Below are 17,066 nucleotides of genomic sequence, written 5' to 3' on the forward strand. Positions count from 1 at the left end.
GATGCATTTATATTCTTACACTCTGGAGAAATATTCACTATCAATTATTATGTCAGAACTTATCCGTTAAAGACATAGTATGTAATATTTGCCATAAGATGACTTGTATTAGCAATAAAAGCATAGTTTAATGGTACATAGCTGTGGAATCATAGGAGTTGTCGTCTTTATTACATTCTATGTGACTCCTGCAGAACTCCTGTTCATGGATGAGCTAAAGTCTAATAAAACGCACATCATATTAAGGCATCTTTTGGTGTTTCCTGATTTCTATAAAAACAAACCTGGAAATCGAGGATATATGAAGTCTTTAGCAATCCAACACAGGACACAGTTTGTGTTACTAGTTAAAATAGCGTATTTCTCCGGATTTAAAGTCAGGCTGTCAGCAAAATATATGGCACTGTTCTAGTGTTTTTGGATATTTTATTGAAAAATCTTGCGTATTGAACCTTTAAACATCATTTATTTGATCCTATAATATTTCTCATTATTTAGTGTCAATACCTTTGGGAAGATTTGGTTAAACCAAATTTAGTTCTGACGTTTTTTTTTGGAAATAATGAAACTTAAACATCTGGAAGTATCTAGGCCTGACACAGTGTCCTATCAACACGTGACATGACAAAATTCCAGCAACAAGCAAGTTGGCTGTCTGCCCCAAACACGATATGACAGAAATATTTAAATACCAGCCACTGCACTCCCAACGAAATGGTAAAGACTTTTAATCTACTTCATAGTAGTCACCGTTACCTTTTTCATTTTTAAACTCTTTATTATTTTATTTTCAAGGGCCTGATGTGAATTATTGGCTGCTGTTTTCAGTAGTATGACAAAAAATATCTGGTAAAACTGTGTTTAAACTCACACTGGTGGCATTTAACACTGAATAAAACACATGATCTGTACCTGAGCTAGTCTTTGTCATAGTAGTATTTGCTGTTATTCTGCTGTGATGTCAAATAAATTGAAAGCATTTCTAAACTAGAAATGTTACACATCGCTGTCACAGATGATTAGGACAAAAAAATCCTTTTAACATGGAAAAGATACATTTTATTGCATCGCAACATTTCATCAAGTGTTGTTAGGACATAGTGTAATTTTCAACAATATAGCCATAGAATTTGGCATGATGTTCTTTCTGTTCATTTATCAACCTTTGTACTTTGTTGGAGAAAGTTACTTTTTAAAGTAATGTATTACAATAATGAGTTACTCCCCCCAGAAAAGTAACTAGTTGCATACTTTTTATGGTAAGTTATGCCTTACGTTACTTTTGAGTTACTATTGCGTTACTTTTGCTTACCTTTCAAAGATCAAGCTTTCAGAGCTTGCAGGGTTTTTTTTTCTTCTTTTTTTAAATAGAGGAGTTCTGCAATTAACAACACTCTGTATAACCTTAATTTACATAAAAAAAACCCCCACATAAACAAATTCATGTAGAATAATGTTATCTTTGTGACCCCAGAGCTCTACATGCCTTATATACAGATCAATGAAAGTTAAAAGCAATGCGTTTGTTACTTTTTGTCTTACTAAAAAGTAAAATCACTGTCTAATCAGATAATCCTCTTTTCTTTTTTCTTTTTTTTCTATATTTTCGAAATAAGAATTTATTAGCAATTTATTTTTTAAAACTCGCATTACATAAAAAAAAACAAGAAACGTAATTTACTTAATTTTGAGTAATAGTTACTTAGAAAAGTAATATTGATATGTAACTCATTACAAGTAACGCGTTACCCCTAACATAGCTTATTAATACAACTAAATATTCTGCAAGCTGCAGAGATTTTATGAATACAATCAAAAATACTGGCTTAAACTGTTTCTAAAATCCTGGTAGGGAAAGAGTTTTCATAACCCTGTCAGAAGCATTATTTACTGATTCACGGTCGAATGTGAAAGTCTAAAATTTCCTGCTGAGTCATAGAAATCAATTTGTCTGTTCCATCTATTATCTAAAGCGAGCGATTGCACTTCTGCAGTATTTTTAGCCCCAGGCTGTTTTTCTGTGAATGCCTGCTATTAAATCACTTTACTGGAGCTGATATGGTACATTTGTTGTGTTTTATCAGTTCGGTCTTGGCGGTGGTTCGAAAGCTTCTTTCACTCCTTTTGTGGACCCGCGAGTGTATCAAACCTCCCCCACAGACGACGACGATGAGAGCTCAGCGGCCGGTAAATATACAAATCACAAAAACGCATCTTTCATCACCGCCTACAACAATAAAAGGAAAAACATTTATGGAAAGTGCTACATTTGGGATGAAATGGGGTTTAAAATGAATTTATTCTGGGACTTGAATTAGATAAAAGCATTTCAATGTAATTTGGCTGTCTCCTGCCGAGTTTGGGTCTTGTCCAGATTTCCAGTGATGAATGAAATGCTTCATATGATATAATTTATTTTCTGAACTCTACAGCTATGTTTGCGAATGAGCTGTTGCGTCAAGAGCAGGCCAAGCTGAACGAGGCCCGCAAGATCTCTGTGGTGAACGTCAACCCGACTAACATCAGACCTCACAGCGACACGCCAGAGATCCGCAAATACAAAAAACGCTTTAACTCCGAGATCTTGTGTGCTGCTCTATGGGGTACGTCAGCTCGTGTCTGATTATTTTATGCCTTTTTTGGGGGTCTGCGTACGTTGATGTAAACTTTTGTTTTTTTTGCATGCCCAGGTGTCAACCTCTTGGTGGGCACTGAGAATGGTCTTATGCTGCTGGATCGTAGCGGTCAGGGCAAGGTTTATAACCTCATCACTCGCAGACGCTTCCAACAGATGGATGTACTGGAGGGTCTTAATGTCCTGGTCACCATATCAGGTTTGCCTAATTACAAAAAGAGCTGTGTTAGGTTCAAATTGATGTTTCAGAGTCAGGAAGAACTAGGGCTGCACAATATATCATTTCAGCATCGATATCGCAATTTGTGAATCTGCAATAGTCACATCGCAGGATCTGTAATGCCAAGTTGGGATTATAGTTGATTAGCATCACCATTCAGAATGTGATTTGTGGAGTCATTGCAAAGATTAACCCTAAAATAGAGTGAAAGATTTTCATTTGGATGTGTTTTTAAGACCTGTGACTGTGTATGATTTAAGCAAGCTTAAATCAAGAGGTTATAAAGGTATATAAATGAAAATTAATTGTATTTGATTATTTATACAATGAAGACTCTACTTTATACAGTGTTATTGTATCTATTGTTTTAACATTTCTGTACATCAATTCTATTAAATTCCACAGAAAACCCATAAAATTAATTCGTACAGTATTTGTTTAATTGTATTGTTCATTATGCAAATACTCCTCTACAAAATAATCCCAATCAATGTAAGCATATGAATTCATTCCAAATACTGTTGGAACATGATCTTGTGAACTTCATATCATTATATATTCATTATATCAATGTACATTATAATATTCATATTGTAATATATATCGCAGACACACTAAATATCACTATATCAGTTTCTGTCCAATATTGTGCAGCCCTAGTAAGAAGAGATGAATATTCCTAATGTTTTTAAAGGTATAGTTCACCCAAAAAAAATGGTTCAAACTTGTTTGAGTTTCTTTCTTTTGTTGATCACAAATGAGACATTTAAATGAATGTTGGTATCCAGTAAGCACTTACAATGGCCTTTTTTTTTCTTTGATAGTTAGGGTTATCGGTTTCTAAAATAAATTATTTTGTGTTAAACAGAAAAAAGAAACCGTTTGGAACCACTTTTTTTTTGTTTTGTTGTTGAAATATGCCTTTAGGATTACTGAGGAAATATCCAGAAATTACATAAAAGAATCAGAATCAGAAATCAGAATCAGAAAGAGCTTTATTGCCAGGTATGTTCACACATACGAGGAATTTGTTTTCGTGACAGAGCTTCTACAGTGCAACAGGATAACAGAGACAGGACAAAAAACAGATAATAAATATATTTTTTTTAAAAATAGAAGTAAGTAGTGAGAGCAAATATTCAAATTGACAAGTGTATGTACGTGTTTATTACTATATACAACGTTATATATGCAGCTGTTATGTCCAAATTGGCATGTAAAGTGTGTTGTTAAACAAGTGTATATGTGTATAAAAGTGTATAGCAAGTAGTGATGTTGATTCCCCAATTATTATCATCAAAAAGAAGCATTTATGCATAGAGCTTTCCCCCTTAAAAAGTTATTGAACCTGGTTGCATCTTCTTGGGATACACATCTCGTCATTATTTATTGCAGGGAAGAAAAATAAGCTGCGTGTGTACTACTTGTCATGGCTGAGAAACCGGATACTGCACAATGACCCAGAGGTGGAGAAGAAGCAGGGCTGGATCACTGTTGGTGAACTGGAAGGCTGCATTCACTATAAAGTTGGTATGTGAATCATGCTAAGGTTGTGGCAGTGGGATTTAGTACCTTAAACACTTATGCATTTCAGTTAATTATCAAAGCATATTTAAATAAATTAAGTTACATCTTATTTAGGTGAATTATTTAAAGTTTTCTGTTGAGTAATCAGGAAAATATTAAGCGTGGTGATGATTTTACTTATATTTTGCATTATATTCGGCTAGGTAGAGTAGTTAGTCCTGTGACTTCCATTCAATCAAATTATGCATAGAAAAATAGCATCACACTGAATAACATCAAGACATTAGATTAGATTAGATTCAACTTTATTGTCATTACACATGTACAGGTACAAGGCAACGAAATACAGTTTCGGTCTAACCAGCAGTGCAATAGCAGCAAGTGCAGGATACAGGTATAAGTTATAAAGTGCAGTTATAGAAAAGCTATGGTAATATTAGAAAAACTATGGTAATATTAGAAAAACTATGGTAATATTGTGGTAATATAATATTATGGTAATATAATAAGACATGGTTATTTTATAAATGCAGCAAACATGTACAGTGTGGAAACATTAAAAAGAGACAAAATCATTACAAGTAATGACAGAGAGACTGTTTAGATGATGATGATGATGTATGTGGACTGAAATAATCTTAAAAATTACTAAATGCACTACAGAATGTTGCGTTTTTACACACATGCACACATTGCATGTAAACACATCAACCTTTCACAGTGTAATACTCATTCTCATTACCCTTGAGTACTTTTAAAAGGGCTACACTAATATTTACAACGGATACATTTACTCTACTTGCACTACATTTTTAGGCGAGTAATGGTTCTTTTACTTACATTTTTTTAGTACTTTTTCCACCACTGATTGTAGCAGCAAAGTGAGTCTGTATTTGATTTATTTTCATTTGATGAATTAAAAAAATGTAAAGCATAATTGTTTATTCCGTTTTATATTATTTGATTTGAAATAATATGTATGAATATAAAAAATAGAACAATAAAACAGCTTGTTAGACCATGTTATTCTACTTTTTGTGCACACGTCTGTGATAAAGCGGTCAAAAGATCTTGTCTTGGGCTGTTTCTCAATATGCGTTCTTCAGCAATCTTGCGTCCTTGTGTTCTCGTGTAACATCATCATCATCAATTGGCAAAGTTTAGTTCCAAAACTCAAGACCGCAAAAACAGAGGATGCGTGAAAGTTCCTGGATGTGTTCTTGGTATCGAGAATGCACTGATACAGACATAATCACCAAACTCGCTAGAGAAGTCATTGCGACTGAATAAAGGAGGTGGTATTTTCTAGAGATTTTCTCAGGTTCAGAGATAGAACTTGTTTATCTCAGGGGTTTCCCTAAATGAGATGGTGAAAGTAAACATTACCATGAAGATCTTCACAAAGGCATAAACACATTAAGGGTGTTTATTTGCTGAAATAAAGTTTGTGTTAATATCTGATCTGGAAAGAATGGTCTTCACAAGAATGCAAGTCCATTCTCTCTCATAATTTTTAAAGCCCTTCTTCCCTTATTTGCTCCGAGGGTGTTAAATCAGAGACGATACAGTAGGCTAATAGATACTAAATCTTGTAGATTGTCATACTGTTCGCACAGAGAGGGCCAGCGGGACATGGTCTGCTTCCTTGTTATGAATATGAGACTGCAACTGTGAGCTGCAGGTAACTGAAACACGGTTTACTTTGTTTTCAGTGAAATACGAGAGAATCAAATTCCTGGTGATTGCGCTGAAGAACTCGGTAGAGATTTACGCATGGGCCCCCAAGCCGTACCATAAATTCATGGCTTTCAAGGTATGGTGCTCTAAGAACGTTTTCTCATCTTTCAGTTGTTCTCTGCATTTCTTTTATGCTTGCTTTTCTGCCTATTTAACCAGCATGTGACAGAATAATTTGTAAAGGGTAAAAATGCCTTCGAGGTTTGCCTGCATTAACTGCCTGTTTAACCAATTTTCAAGACCTGACATGCATCTCTTTCTGTCTGGCAGTCGTTCACAGAGCTGCAGCACAGGCCTCAGCTGGTGGACCTCACAGTAGAAGAAGGTCAAAGGTTAAAGGTCATCTACGGCTCCAGTGTGGGCTTTCACGTCATCGATGTGGATTCTGGAAGCCCCTACGACATCTACATACCGTCACATGTAAGGAATGCGTTCGTAAATGTTAGCAAATGAACTAAAACTGTAGTTTCATACTGAGTAGTGCTGCCATTTTATTATGAAAAAAATCACTTGATAAACTAAATAATTAAGACATATAAGAAGTAACCTGATGCAACCTGAAGATTTAAATGTATTTAGATGCGTTGACGTTTTTCTGCGGTAGCCGAGAGAGCTCAAACGTGCTGCTAGTTAAGAAAACGCATTCAAATAAAAAACATCAACAAATAGAGAGAACATTTTAATCAGCTTGACAAGACTTGTGCATACAAATTCTCTCAACACATGCAAATACTAAAATATGCTGCAAATAGCGCAGATCCCAACAAAAAAATGTGCCAGGGCACCTAAATAAGCGATGAACCCGGCTGCTTACTGTTTAGAGTCAGTCAGGGATCTAAGAGGTGACAGTTTTTTTCTGTTTGTTTATTTTAACGTCCTGATATTATGGTTTGTATGGACTTTTAATTAAGGTAGTGTGGATTTTATTTCAACGTAAGTACTCATCACAAAACAATTTTAATTTTCACGTCATCAATGTGGATTCTGGAAGCCCCTATGACATCTACATACCGTCACATGTAAGTGATGCGTCCGTAAATGTTATCAAATGAACTAAAACAGTAATTTCATACGGAGAAGTGCTGCAATTTCATTATGAAAAAAAAATCACTTGATAAACTAAATAGTTAAGACATATAAGAAGTGACCTGATGCAACGTGAAGATTTAGATGTATTTAGATGCGTTGACACTTTTCTGCAATAGCCGAGAGAGCTCAAACGTGCTGCAAGTTAAGAAAACGCATTCAAATAAAAAAACATCAAAGAATAGAGAAGAAATTTTAATCAGCTTGACAAGACTTGTGCATACAAATTCTCTCAACACATGCAAATAGTAAAATATGCTGCAAATAGCGCAGATCCCAACAAAAAAAATGTGCCAGGGCACCCAAATAAGCGATGAACCCGGCTGCTTACTGTTTAGAGTCAGTCAGGGATCTAAGAGGTGACAGTTTTTTTCTGTTTGTTTATTTTAATGTCCTGATATTATGGTTTGTATGGCCTTTTAATTAGGGTAGTGTGGATTTTATTTCGAACGTAAGTACTCATTACTCAAAAATATGTTGCAAATAGTGCAGATACCAACATAAAATGTGCCAGGGCACCCAAATAAGTGATGAACTCGGCTGCTTACTGTTTAGAGTCAGTCAGGGATCTAAGAGCTGAGTTTTGTTTATTTTAAATGTTCTGATAATATAGCTTGTATGGACTTTTAGTTAGGGTAGTGTGGACTATTTCAAACATGTAAAAGCGTAAATAAATATATAATCGCAATTACTCAATACAAAAAATGTTTAACTCATACATGTATGAGATCTTTCACACTGAGCGCAAAGAGACAAAGCTAACCAAAAACATAGCTGTTGACAAATTCACTCCTGACTGACTACGTTTACATGGACATCAGTAATCGAATTGTTTGCCTTAATCTGAACAAGACAATAATAAGATTAAGGTGTTTATATGAGTTGCTTTTTGAATGTTCCTTTCATGATCCGGTTTTACATGTTATAGCACATAATTCAATTAACAACATTGAGTCATCATGCTAACCACGTTTCCTCCAGTTCCATGTAATTTCAGTTGTTCAATTTAAATTTTCCGACTTTAACTGCAGTTTGGCACTTTCACTTTCATTCAGAAACATTTCGTGCCCTGTGTGACAAATAAGATATTGGACGCGAGTATGAACTGCTGGAAGAGTGTTGTTTTAATGGAATTTGATACCGCATGCCGTATAGGAAAGAAGAAAAACCTCCGCATTTCATGATGCAGGTGTCTGTGGTCCTTCACTGACTCGGTAGATGCAGAGAATAGTTTCAAACAGTCGTGTGTGTATAGACCAGGCATGGGCAAACTCGATCCTCGAGGGCCGGTGTCCCTGCAGAGTTTTGCTCCAACACTAATCAAACACACCTGAACACCCTAATTAGTGTCTTCAAGATCACTAGAAAGCTACAAGCAGGTGTGTTTGATTAGGGTTGGTGCAAAACTATGCAGGGACACCGGCCCTCCAGGATCTAGTTTGCCCATCCCTGGTATAGACTATCCTGTCACAAAATGCGGTGAAAAGTCCTACGTGACTGTAATAGTTTGATTAAGGTGTTTACATATCAGTACTGCACTTCAATATTGCGACTAAAATCGGCATACTCCACGTGTCTTAATTCAATTTCTGTTTAGTTTGATTATGACCTCAATCGGATTAAATGAACCAAAAATCACTGTTTACATGGTAGACTTTTGATTAGAGTATTGTCTTAATGGTATTAAAATCAGATTATTGGTGTCCATGTAAACATACTCAGTGAGAGGTAGCGATAACTAACAATACAATTTTGCTTCTCGTAAAATGCCTTTCTTGATCTTACGCCAGAAACACAAACTATATATCATGTTTCCAGTTTAATAAAATATTAAACTTACCATTGATTCTTATTCTCTTGGCAAGTCACTCAAATGTTAACAAATAAAAAAGATGTGTTCTCCAGAAAACTCAGTAGCTTGTGTTTTTTTCATTGTGATTGATCATGTACATTGTGAATAAAGGTTAATTGTTTTGATTTTAGAGCATCAAACATTCACTCCCTTTAATCACGCTCAGCCTGAAAGAGCTTTTATCTTGAATGTGTAGGGCATTAATGTTGAATTTTAACTTTTTTTGCCACAATCCCCAGTTAATTTGTGTTCCTGGTACAACACAAATAATTGAATAACTACAAATGAACCTGTTTAGACCTGTTTTCATCTCACCGATAACAGGCTGAGGTTTTGCATCTGGAAAAACATATTTTAGCTGTGCGTCTGGGTTGGGGATCCAGTTACAGGCAACATCCTCTCAATTGGTTCAGATGTTCCCTTGGCAGTGTTGCTCTTGGGGGTTGTAGTCTAATCTTGGTGAAATAACATGTGCCTCCACATGTTATGTTCCCTTCACGGCACTTGAAAGTGTGAAAAGCGATTTCAGAAAGGCAGAAGCTATTTTTAGACCAATTCATGGAGAAACAGTTCAAATAGTGGCCTGAGATTGTAAGGATATTAATGAAATGAGATATAATATTCTATTCATTTCTAATAATGCGTTTCAGTTAACATCTGCTTAAATATACGAGCCAAAATTATTTGCGCAATTTAATGCATTTTTGTCTTGTGTACAGCTTCTTTAATGGTATTGATGGTTCAATTAATCTCTGTGGAACATTCTCACAAATGTTTCTTAAATTAAAAAAGGTTCTTAATTTATTTAGTAATTTTTTTAAACCTTTTTTTATTGTAGAAAAAACACTTTTGAAATTTTGAAATTTAACATAAAATGTAAAAAAAAAAAAAAAAAAAAAGTGTAATTTTAACTCTAACTACCCCCCCCCCCCCCCCTCTCCTCCCTCAACCAAAGCATCCAAATTCATTTGAACAGGCAAATGTGTTGTTATACATGGGCTAAGTCAAAATATATATACTGTATTCCGCATACAAAAATACACATATACACAATCAATTAACCTGTAGCGTGAGAGGTATTTGCTTGTGCAATTGTATGGTTTTGTTCCAAAAATTGTATAAACAGTTCCCAGATTTTATGGTACTCCTTTAATTTCCCCTTTAATTTCCCCTTTTAAATCTAGTATTAATTGACAAGTTCTGGGCTTTACCACATATTTGGCTCCGTTCTAAATCTGTCATGTCATATTGCAAATCTGTACACCAAGCATCTTTCTTGGATTCTGATGGTTCTTTAGAGCCATTGACCAATTTGCTATTGAACATATTCTTTGATGCGGAAGTGCGCTCGTTTTTGCAATTGTTTTAGAACATCCGACTCAGCTGCCTATAGGAGAAATGACTAGGAATAAAAAATGGCAGAAAACTGTCAAACTAATTGCTCGACACATGTGTTTTCATGACTATACAGACAAAGTAGAATAATATAATAAGAAAACATCAGTTTGCAACATCAAGCAGCAAAAAAAGCTGTTTTTAGCATCTAAAAATGAATGGAAGTGAATGAGACTGGAAGTCTTGAGCCTAAAGGATTCCAATGGCTGCGCCCGCTCGTACGTGGAGAATAAGGTGACTAAAACAATGAAATATAATTTACCATAGGATTCTCATAAAACATAATTTTTTAAAATTCAGTATGTAGAGGTCTAGCTAGTGAGTAGTTTGACATTAATATAGCTGCGAATTTGTAAGTATTTTAAAAAATGTGTCATTGGGATTCCAAATTTTTCATTAAGGTCTTTAAAGGACATCAGTGTATCTCCTTTAAATAAGTCCCCGATCTTTCTGATACCTTTTAATGCCCACTGTTTAAAGCCAAAATAATTTTTTGCTGGTTTAAAATCTTTGTCTCCCCAGATAACAGATAAAAATAAGAAAGATTTTGGACTTTTGAAAAAGGTTCTTTAAATTATTTATTTTCTTCAGGTAAGAAAAAATGCTTATTTAAGAACTTTTCATTAAACATTTTATTTATGGAACCAAAGAAGTTCTATTATGGCTCCTAGGCAAATACTTCTTTTAATTTTCTGTTTTTAAATTGTGCACTTCAGTACATTCCCTTAACTTCCCAGTAAACATGAATAAACATGAATGGAAAATGTGGCCCTCTAATGGTCTCCTTTAGCACTGCAGCCTGATCTGTCATAACCTCTGTTCTACATTCTTCTTCTTGTCTTAGATTCAGAGCACTGTGACTCCTCATGCCATCGTGGTGCTTCCAAAGACTGATGGCATGGAGATGTTGCTGTGTTATGAAGATGAGGGCGTTTATGTCAATACCTACGGCAGAATCACCAAGGACGTTGTCTTGCAGTGGGGAGAGATGCCCACCTCTGTTGGTGAGTCTGCCACAATGGCATATTACATAGTTGGTACTATATTTGTTTTGGAACTTGCAATGAATAAAAACAAGTACGTTCTATATAACCGAATTTAAAGCTGGATGATTAATCATTAAAGATTGCAGTCTTGATTCAAACATGTTCTACCACATTCATTGTAAATATGCGTTTCATGGGAGAAAATGGAATATAAATGGCATCTGAAGCCCACAATCAACTTTTTTGATGGTTGTGCATATATATATACATGTATGAGTAGTTTAGAGCATTGGTTCTCAACCGCGTTCATGGAGGACCATCAACACTGCACATTTTTCATGGCTACGTTGGAAATCGCCTGCTACTCAAGTACGTATTGGAGCCTGGGTATGCGCAGAAGGGACTACCTGATAGAGCCACAGGCTGAGCCTCGGAATCAAGCTTCCAACCAAACGCTTGTACGTCAAATCAACCACGCCCCCGAACTTCTCATTTGACCGCCCATATTTGCACTATAACAAAGGCTCACTAATATAAATATAAGCCATTACATTTAGAAACACGTAATAATACATAATTTATGGAAAAACTGTGTGATGTAAGCTGTTTTTAATAATTTAATAAAAACAATAGATGAAGAGTTCAGGTGCAAAAACCTCTAAATGCCAACTGAAATTTTCTTCAAAATGGGCATTTTTGGCAAATTCTTGTGTGTATGTCCAGTAAATCCACTCTTATGGCAGAAAATAGGTTCTTTACATTGCCTTTAAAGTGAAATAGCTGCACAAAAATATTAGAGGCTGAGAAAAATGCTCATTTTAGAAGAAAATTTCAGATGACATCTTGAGGTTTTTGCATCTGAACTCTTCATATGTTGGACTGCAAAATAAACAATCTTTCATACACTCTAGCCTAAGTTAGACTAAACTATGGTGAGCACAAAAAATATTTCTCTTATAACAGGTTGTTGGTATTTACTATCTTCACAGAGGTAGAAATAACATTTGTAAAATATGAACAATAACATAAACAACACCTACATTTTTAGAAAGGTTTTCCTCTTTATAAAGATTTTTAATAACCAATTAGCAGGACCCAAAATATACACACCATAGATAATGAAGGAAAAATCATGCGTTTATAAAATCAACACAGCAAGATTTCTAAATATCAACAGGATGTTTACACATCCCATCCCTGCACTATATAAAATAATCCTTATCAATTTGTAAAATATACTTAGCAGTATTAATACATGAGCTGATGTCCATTAGCTGCTGTAACATCAGTTGTAAATTGTTTATAATTTTTTGCCTCCATTTTCATTTGGTTTATTTTATGCCGTAATTATATCTGGCAAAGAGGAATTTACATTCATTTAAATGTTTTTTTAGGAGTTTTCAAATAAAAAGCCAACAATACATGATGTATATAAATAATATATAACATTTACAGCTCGATTTGTTATATAAGATTCTGTTTCTAGAACATTAATATTTTTTAACAGCAAATTCAGTAGATTAACTCAATAACATGTTGAAACCCAATACGTCAGAGACGTTCTTTAAATCTAATTCAAATAACGTTACAGAAGATCGATCTGGACATAGACTAACATTAGTTTTGTCTTCCTAATTATTATTTCAGACCCATAAAGAGAATTACTGCTAGATTACGATCATCTGTATTTTCTCTATCATGGTTAGGTGTGTATCAGCAAACTAATAAAGCCCGACAAAGGTCTGACTTCACCGAATAAACAGTAATCCGTCAGATCCTGTAGGTCAGAAAGTATAGTTTACTGCTGAACAACTCATTTTATCACGGTAAAATTACACAGAAATGGAATAATAACACCTCAATCTCCTCCTGAAGCTCCGACAGTCTGTTTAGAGAAATTGCCAATCACAACTGTCAATCACGATGACACGCCCCGTTTTTATAGCATTAAATAACTAGCTAAAAAAACGTATACTGTTTACAAAAATGAAGATCTGCACCTATATCAGCAAGATAACCAGTGCCTAGATAAACCAAAACCATCTTTCGGGAAATTTTATTGCAAGTGTAATAAATTTTTTTTATTTGGGCTCAGGTGTCTTTCATTAACACGGAGGAGGCAGGCTTTATGACTTGTACTGCAGCCAGCCCCCAGGGGGCGATCTACCGGCCGGGAGCATCACTCGAAAGCAGGCGTGTCACACACTTGATTCAAACATACTATCCAGCTCGCATACTGTTTTTAACGTTCTATATAGTAAGGAAGTATTCGAATTCAGACGCAACCATTGTCTCCTTAACCAAACACACTATCAGTTCAATAGCAGAGACTACAAGATCTGAAAAGAGTGTGGCAGATTCGGTAGACATGCAAAACGTGCAGTGCTGGTGGTCCTCCACTAATATGGTTGAGAACTACTGGATTAAAGCATTTTTTTTATGTTTCATAAATCGTTAGCAAATTTTAAACCAAAATGAAACCACCAGTATGGATACTACATTTAATTATATATGTATTATAATATCCATCTGCCATGTTGTCTACCAGGTATTAACATGTTCAGATGAGTCTCTTGTGACCACTTGGGTTCAGATTGCATGGAGAGCCTTCTGTCTTTTTGATCAGGTGTTAGGGATGCGCACTTAGTTGTAGGAAGTAGGTCACTTTTTGCCTATAAAAATGAGCTCAAATATTGATGTATAGTATAATAGTGGACATAATTGATGCAAGCAGTGTGTTTCTGTACCCTTCACTGCTATGGAAGAGAAAATGACAGCATTGACCACCGCATGACTCCTATTCCTCAAGTCAGCTAGAGAATATGTAGTATATTGTCTGTATTGACAGATATCACCATGATCCACAGTCACAGTGGCACCGAGGTCCAATCAGCCTCTATTGCAGTGCGTGTTTGTTTTAGCCTGCTCTGCTAGCAGCACATGGGCAGGGCTTGAGGGATCTGCCGGCGACAGAAGTGCATCGAAACAACAAAGGGCTGCTTCACATCCTCTGCCTTATGGGAGGAGATAAAAGTAGTTCACCCAAAGTTCAAAAACAATCCAACTTGGCTTTAGCTTCGCTCATATTTTGAGAAGTATGAATGTAGGTGTGTGTGTCTGTGAGAGAGAGAGCTTTTTGACTAACATGAGCTGGAGGATTTAGGGCTTTTGGCAGACTTTATCATTTCTAATAATCTCAGTGGGGGAAGTGTTTGGGCAGAGCTCCTCAAGTTTGGCAGACTGTAATGATTATTAGTATTGCTCGCAGACAGAATTATTCCGTTTTGGGCCGTTCCTATGTAATGCTCACTAATCGTCATGTTGGCTTATGTTTATAGATTGTGTGCTTAAAAGATGTCAAGGAAGACATTCCAGGGAAGTCACAATGGGGTATATGCACAGCTAGTGTTTTTCAGCCAACGATGAACTTCCAGTTAAAGGTTTATGTGACTATTTTCCATTTCATAATGTTCCTTTCACAGCATTGATGTTGTAATGTATTTTTAAATATAATCAACTAAAAAGACTTAAGTATTCATTTAGATGTTAAAGCATGAAAAGAGGCGAAAAACCATTTAAATGCAGGCACCATCATTAGCAGGCTAGCACAGAAGCTAATTTCCATATTTTAAAGACATGGCACTGAAAAATATAATTTAATACAGTGCTTATTGTTTGGTCTGATACCCCCTTTATATCGTATCTCAGACAGGCAGTGAAGATCGCTGTTTTTTAAAAGAAATCAGATCTTAATTGTGGCAATTTTATATGGGATGGCAAATCACCGGTAGCCCTGGGGCTGGCTGAAATTCAAAGTTCATGTGCATACACCCCATTAGCTTTTCATAGAAAGAAAAGTGTGCATTTTATTGAGAGTATCAGTTTATTGCCCCAGATTTATTTGTAAACTTTAAGAAATGCCTGTTAATTATCAGTAGCTCACGATTAATGGGTGTTTCCTGTGTATTTACACTTTTGGATTTCATTATGGGACCTTGATCTTTGCTTCAGTTACCTTTTATGGTGCTTACAGAGTGACAAAAAACGTAGTAGTTTTTGAAGCGATGTATTTTATATTATACTTGGTATTAGAATCGTAATTTACAGTACATGACCAACCTGGGACAATTTCTCACTTCAGACAAATGTTAATAGAGGCCATTTTATTATATTTTTACCATCAAAATTATAAATAAATTAAAAAAGGCATATTAATCCCAAACTGTGGGAAACCGTAGATTTGTGTGTCTGTGTGTGTGCGTACAGGTATAGATAAGTTCTCACTTACATAGTGAAATAGGAAAACAGCGTGATTTATATTATGATATATAAGCTTTTTATGTAGTGTTCTGCTTTACATTATTAAACAGAAAACATTATATTTAAACTTTTGCAACTTCAGTTTGTGCAGTAAATTAGCTCTTGGCTGAGTTGATTTTTACAGTCACACTTTACAATGGTTTCATTAGTTTTACAAGCTTTCATTAGTGCATTATAAACATCCAAATTCATGCTTGTTAAATATTAGTTTATGCACCGTGAGTTAAGATGAACTTTTTATGGTGTGTGTGACAAAAAAATCTGATATTTTTAGTAGTTTTTGAAATTATCTATTATATATTATACATGGTATTAGAATCGTAATATACAGTACATGACCAACTAAGACAATTTCTCATTTCAGACTTCTAAGAGTGTCAAAAGAGTCCATTTTATTATACTTTTCAGCATCCAAATTGTAAATAATTTTTAAAGGACATATTAATCACAATCTATGGGAAACCGTAGATTTGCGTGTCTGTGCGTACAGGTATAGCTATACCTAAAACGTTCCCACTTATATAGTGAAATAAAAAAAACAACATGATGTATATTATGACATATAAGTTTTTTATGCAGTGTTTTGCTATAATGAAAACCGTTTTACAGTATTAAACAGAAAAAATGATATTAAAACTCTTGCAATTTCAGTTTGTGCAGTAAATTAGCCCCATGAGTTGATTTTTCACTATCATACTTTACAATGATTTCATTAGTTTTACTAGGTTTCATTAGTGCATTATAAACATCCAAATTCATGCTTGTTAAATATTAGTTTATGCACAGTGAGTTAAGATGGACTTTTTTTGGTGCAAACATACAAAAAAAACAGATTTTTTTAATCGTTTTTGAAATGATCTATTATATATTATACATGGTATTAAACTCATAATTTACAGTACATGACCAACTCAGACAATTTCTCATTTCAGACTTCTAAAAATGTCAAATAAGGCCATTTTATTATACTTACAAAATTTTAAATAAATTCAAAACTCATAATAACCACAAACTAAGGGAAACCGTAGTGAGTAAAGGAAACCTGTGCATACAGGTATAGCTATACCTAAAAAGTATAGCTATACCTGTGGCAGGTTGAGCTGAGGAAGTTCAACCTGCCACAGGAGCTGCTCGTACAGTTCTACTCAGCTGTCATTCAATCCACCCTCTGCACTTCAATCACCGTCTGGTTCGGCTCAGCTGCCAAAACCGACCTTCGTAGACTACAGCGAATAGTCCGGACTGCTGAACGAATCACTGGCACAACCCTTCCTACACTTCAAGAACTGTACTCTTCCAGAGTGAGTA

General features: G+C 35.1%; 1 protein-coding gene across 4 annotated transcripts in view; it reads left to right on the forward strand.

The window, feature by feature from the left end:
* The window catches only part of tnika (TRAF2 and NCK interacting kinase a), a 160,946-nt gene that overhangs the window by 138,687 nt on the left and 5,193 nt on the right, over positions 1 to 17,066 (forward strand). For all 4 annotated transcript variants that reach the window (XM_056476013.1, XM_056476021.1, XM_056476028.1 and 1 more), the window contains 7 exons: positions 2,085 to 2,187; positions 2,433 to 2,603; positions 2,691 to 2,834; positions 4,251 to 4,385; positions 6,095 to 6,195; positions 6,390 to 6,539; positions 11,297 to 11,456. In XM_056476013.1, coding sequence (XP_056331988.1) covers positions 2,085 to 2,187; positions 2,433 to 2,603; positions 2,691 to 2,834; positions 4,251 to 4,385; positions 6,095 to 6,195; positions 6,390 to 6,539; positions 11,297 to 11,456 — 964 coding nt within the window. The remainder of the gene's footprint in view (positions 1 to 2,084; positions 2,188 to 2,432; positions 2,604 to 2,690; positions 2,835 to 4,250; positions 4,386 to 6,094; positions 6,196 to 6,389; positions 6,540 to 11,296; positions 11,457 to 17,066) is intronic.

This window comes from Danio aesculapii, chromosome 2 (genome assembly GCF_903798145.1).
Source record: "Danio aesculapii chromosome 2, fDanAes4.1, whole genome shotgun sequence".
Classification (NCBI taxonomy): Eukaryota; Metazoa; Chordata; class Actinopteri; order Cypriniformes; family Danionidae; genus Danio; species Danio aesculapii.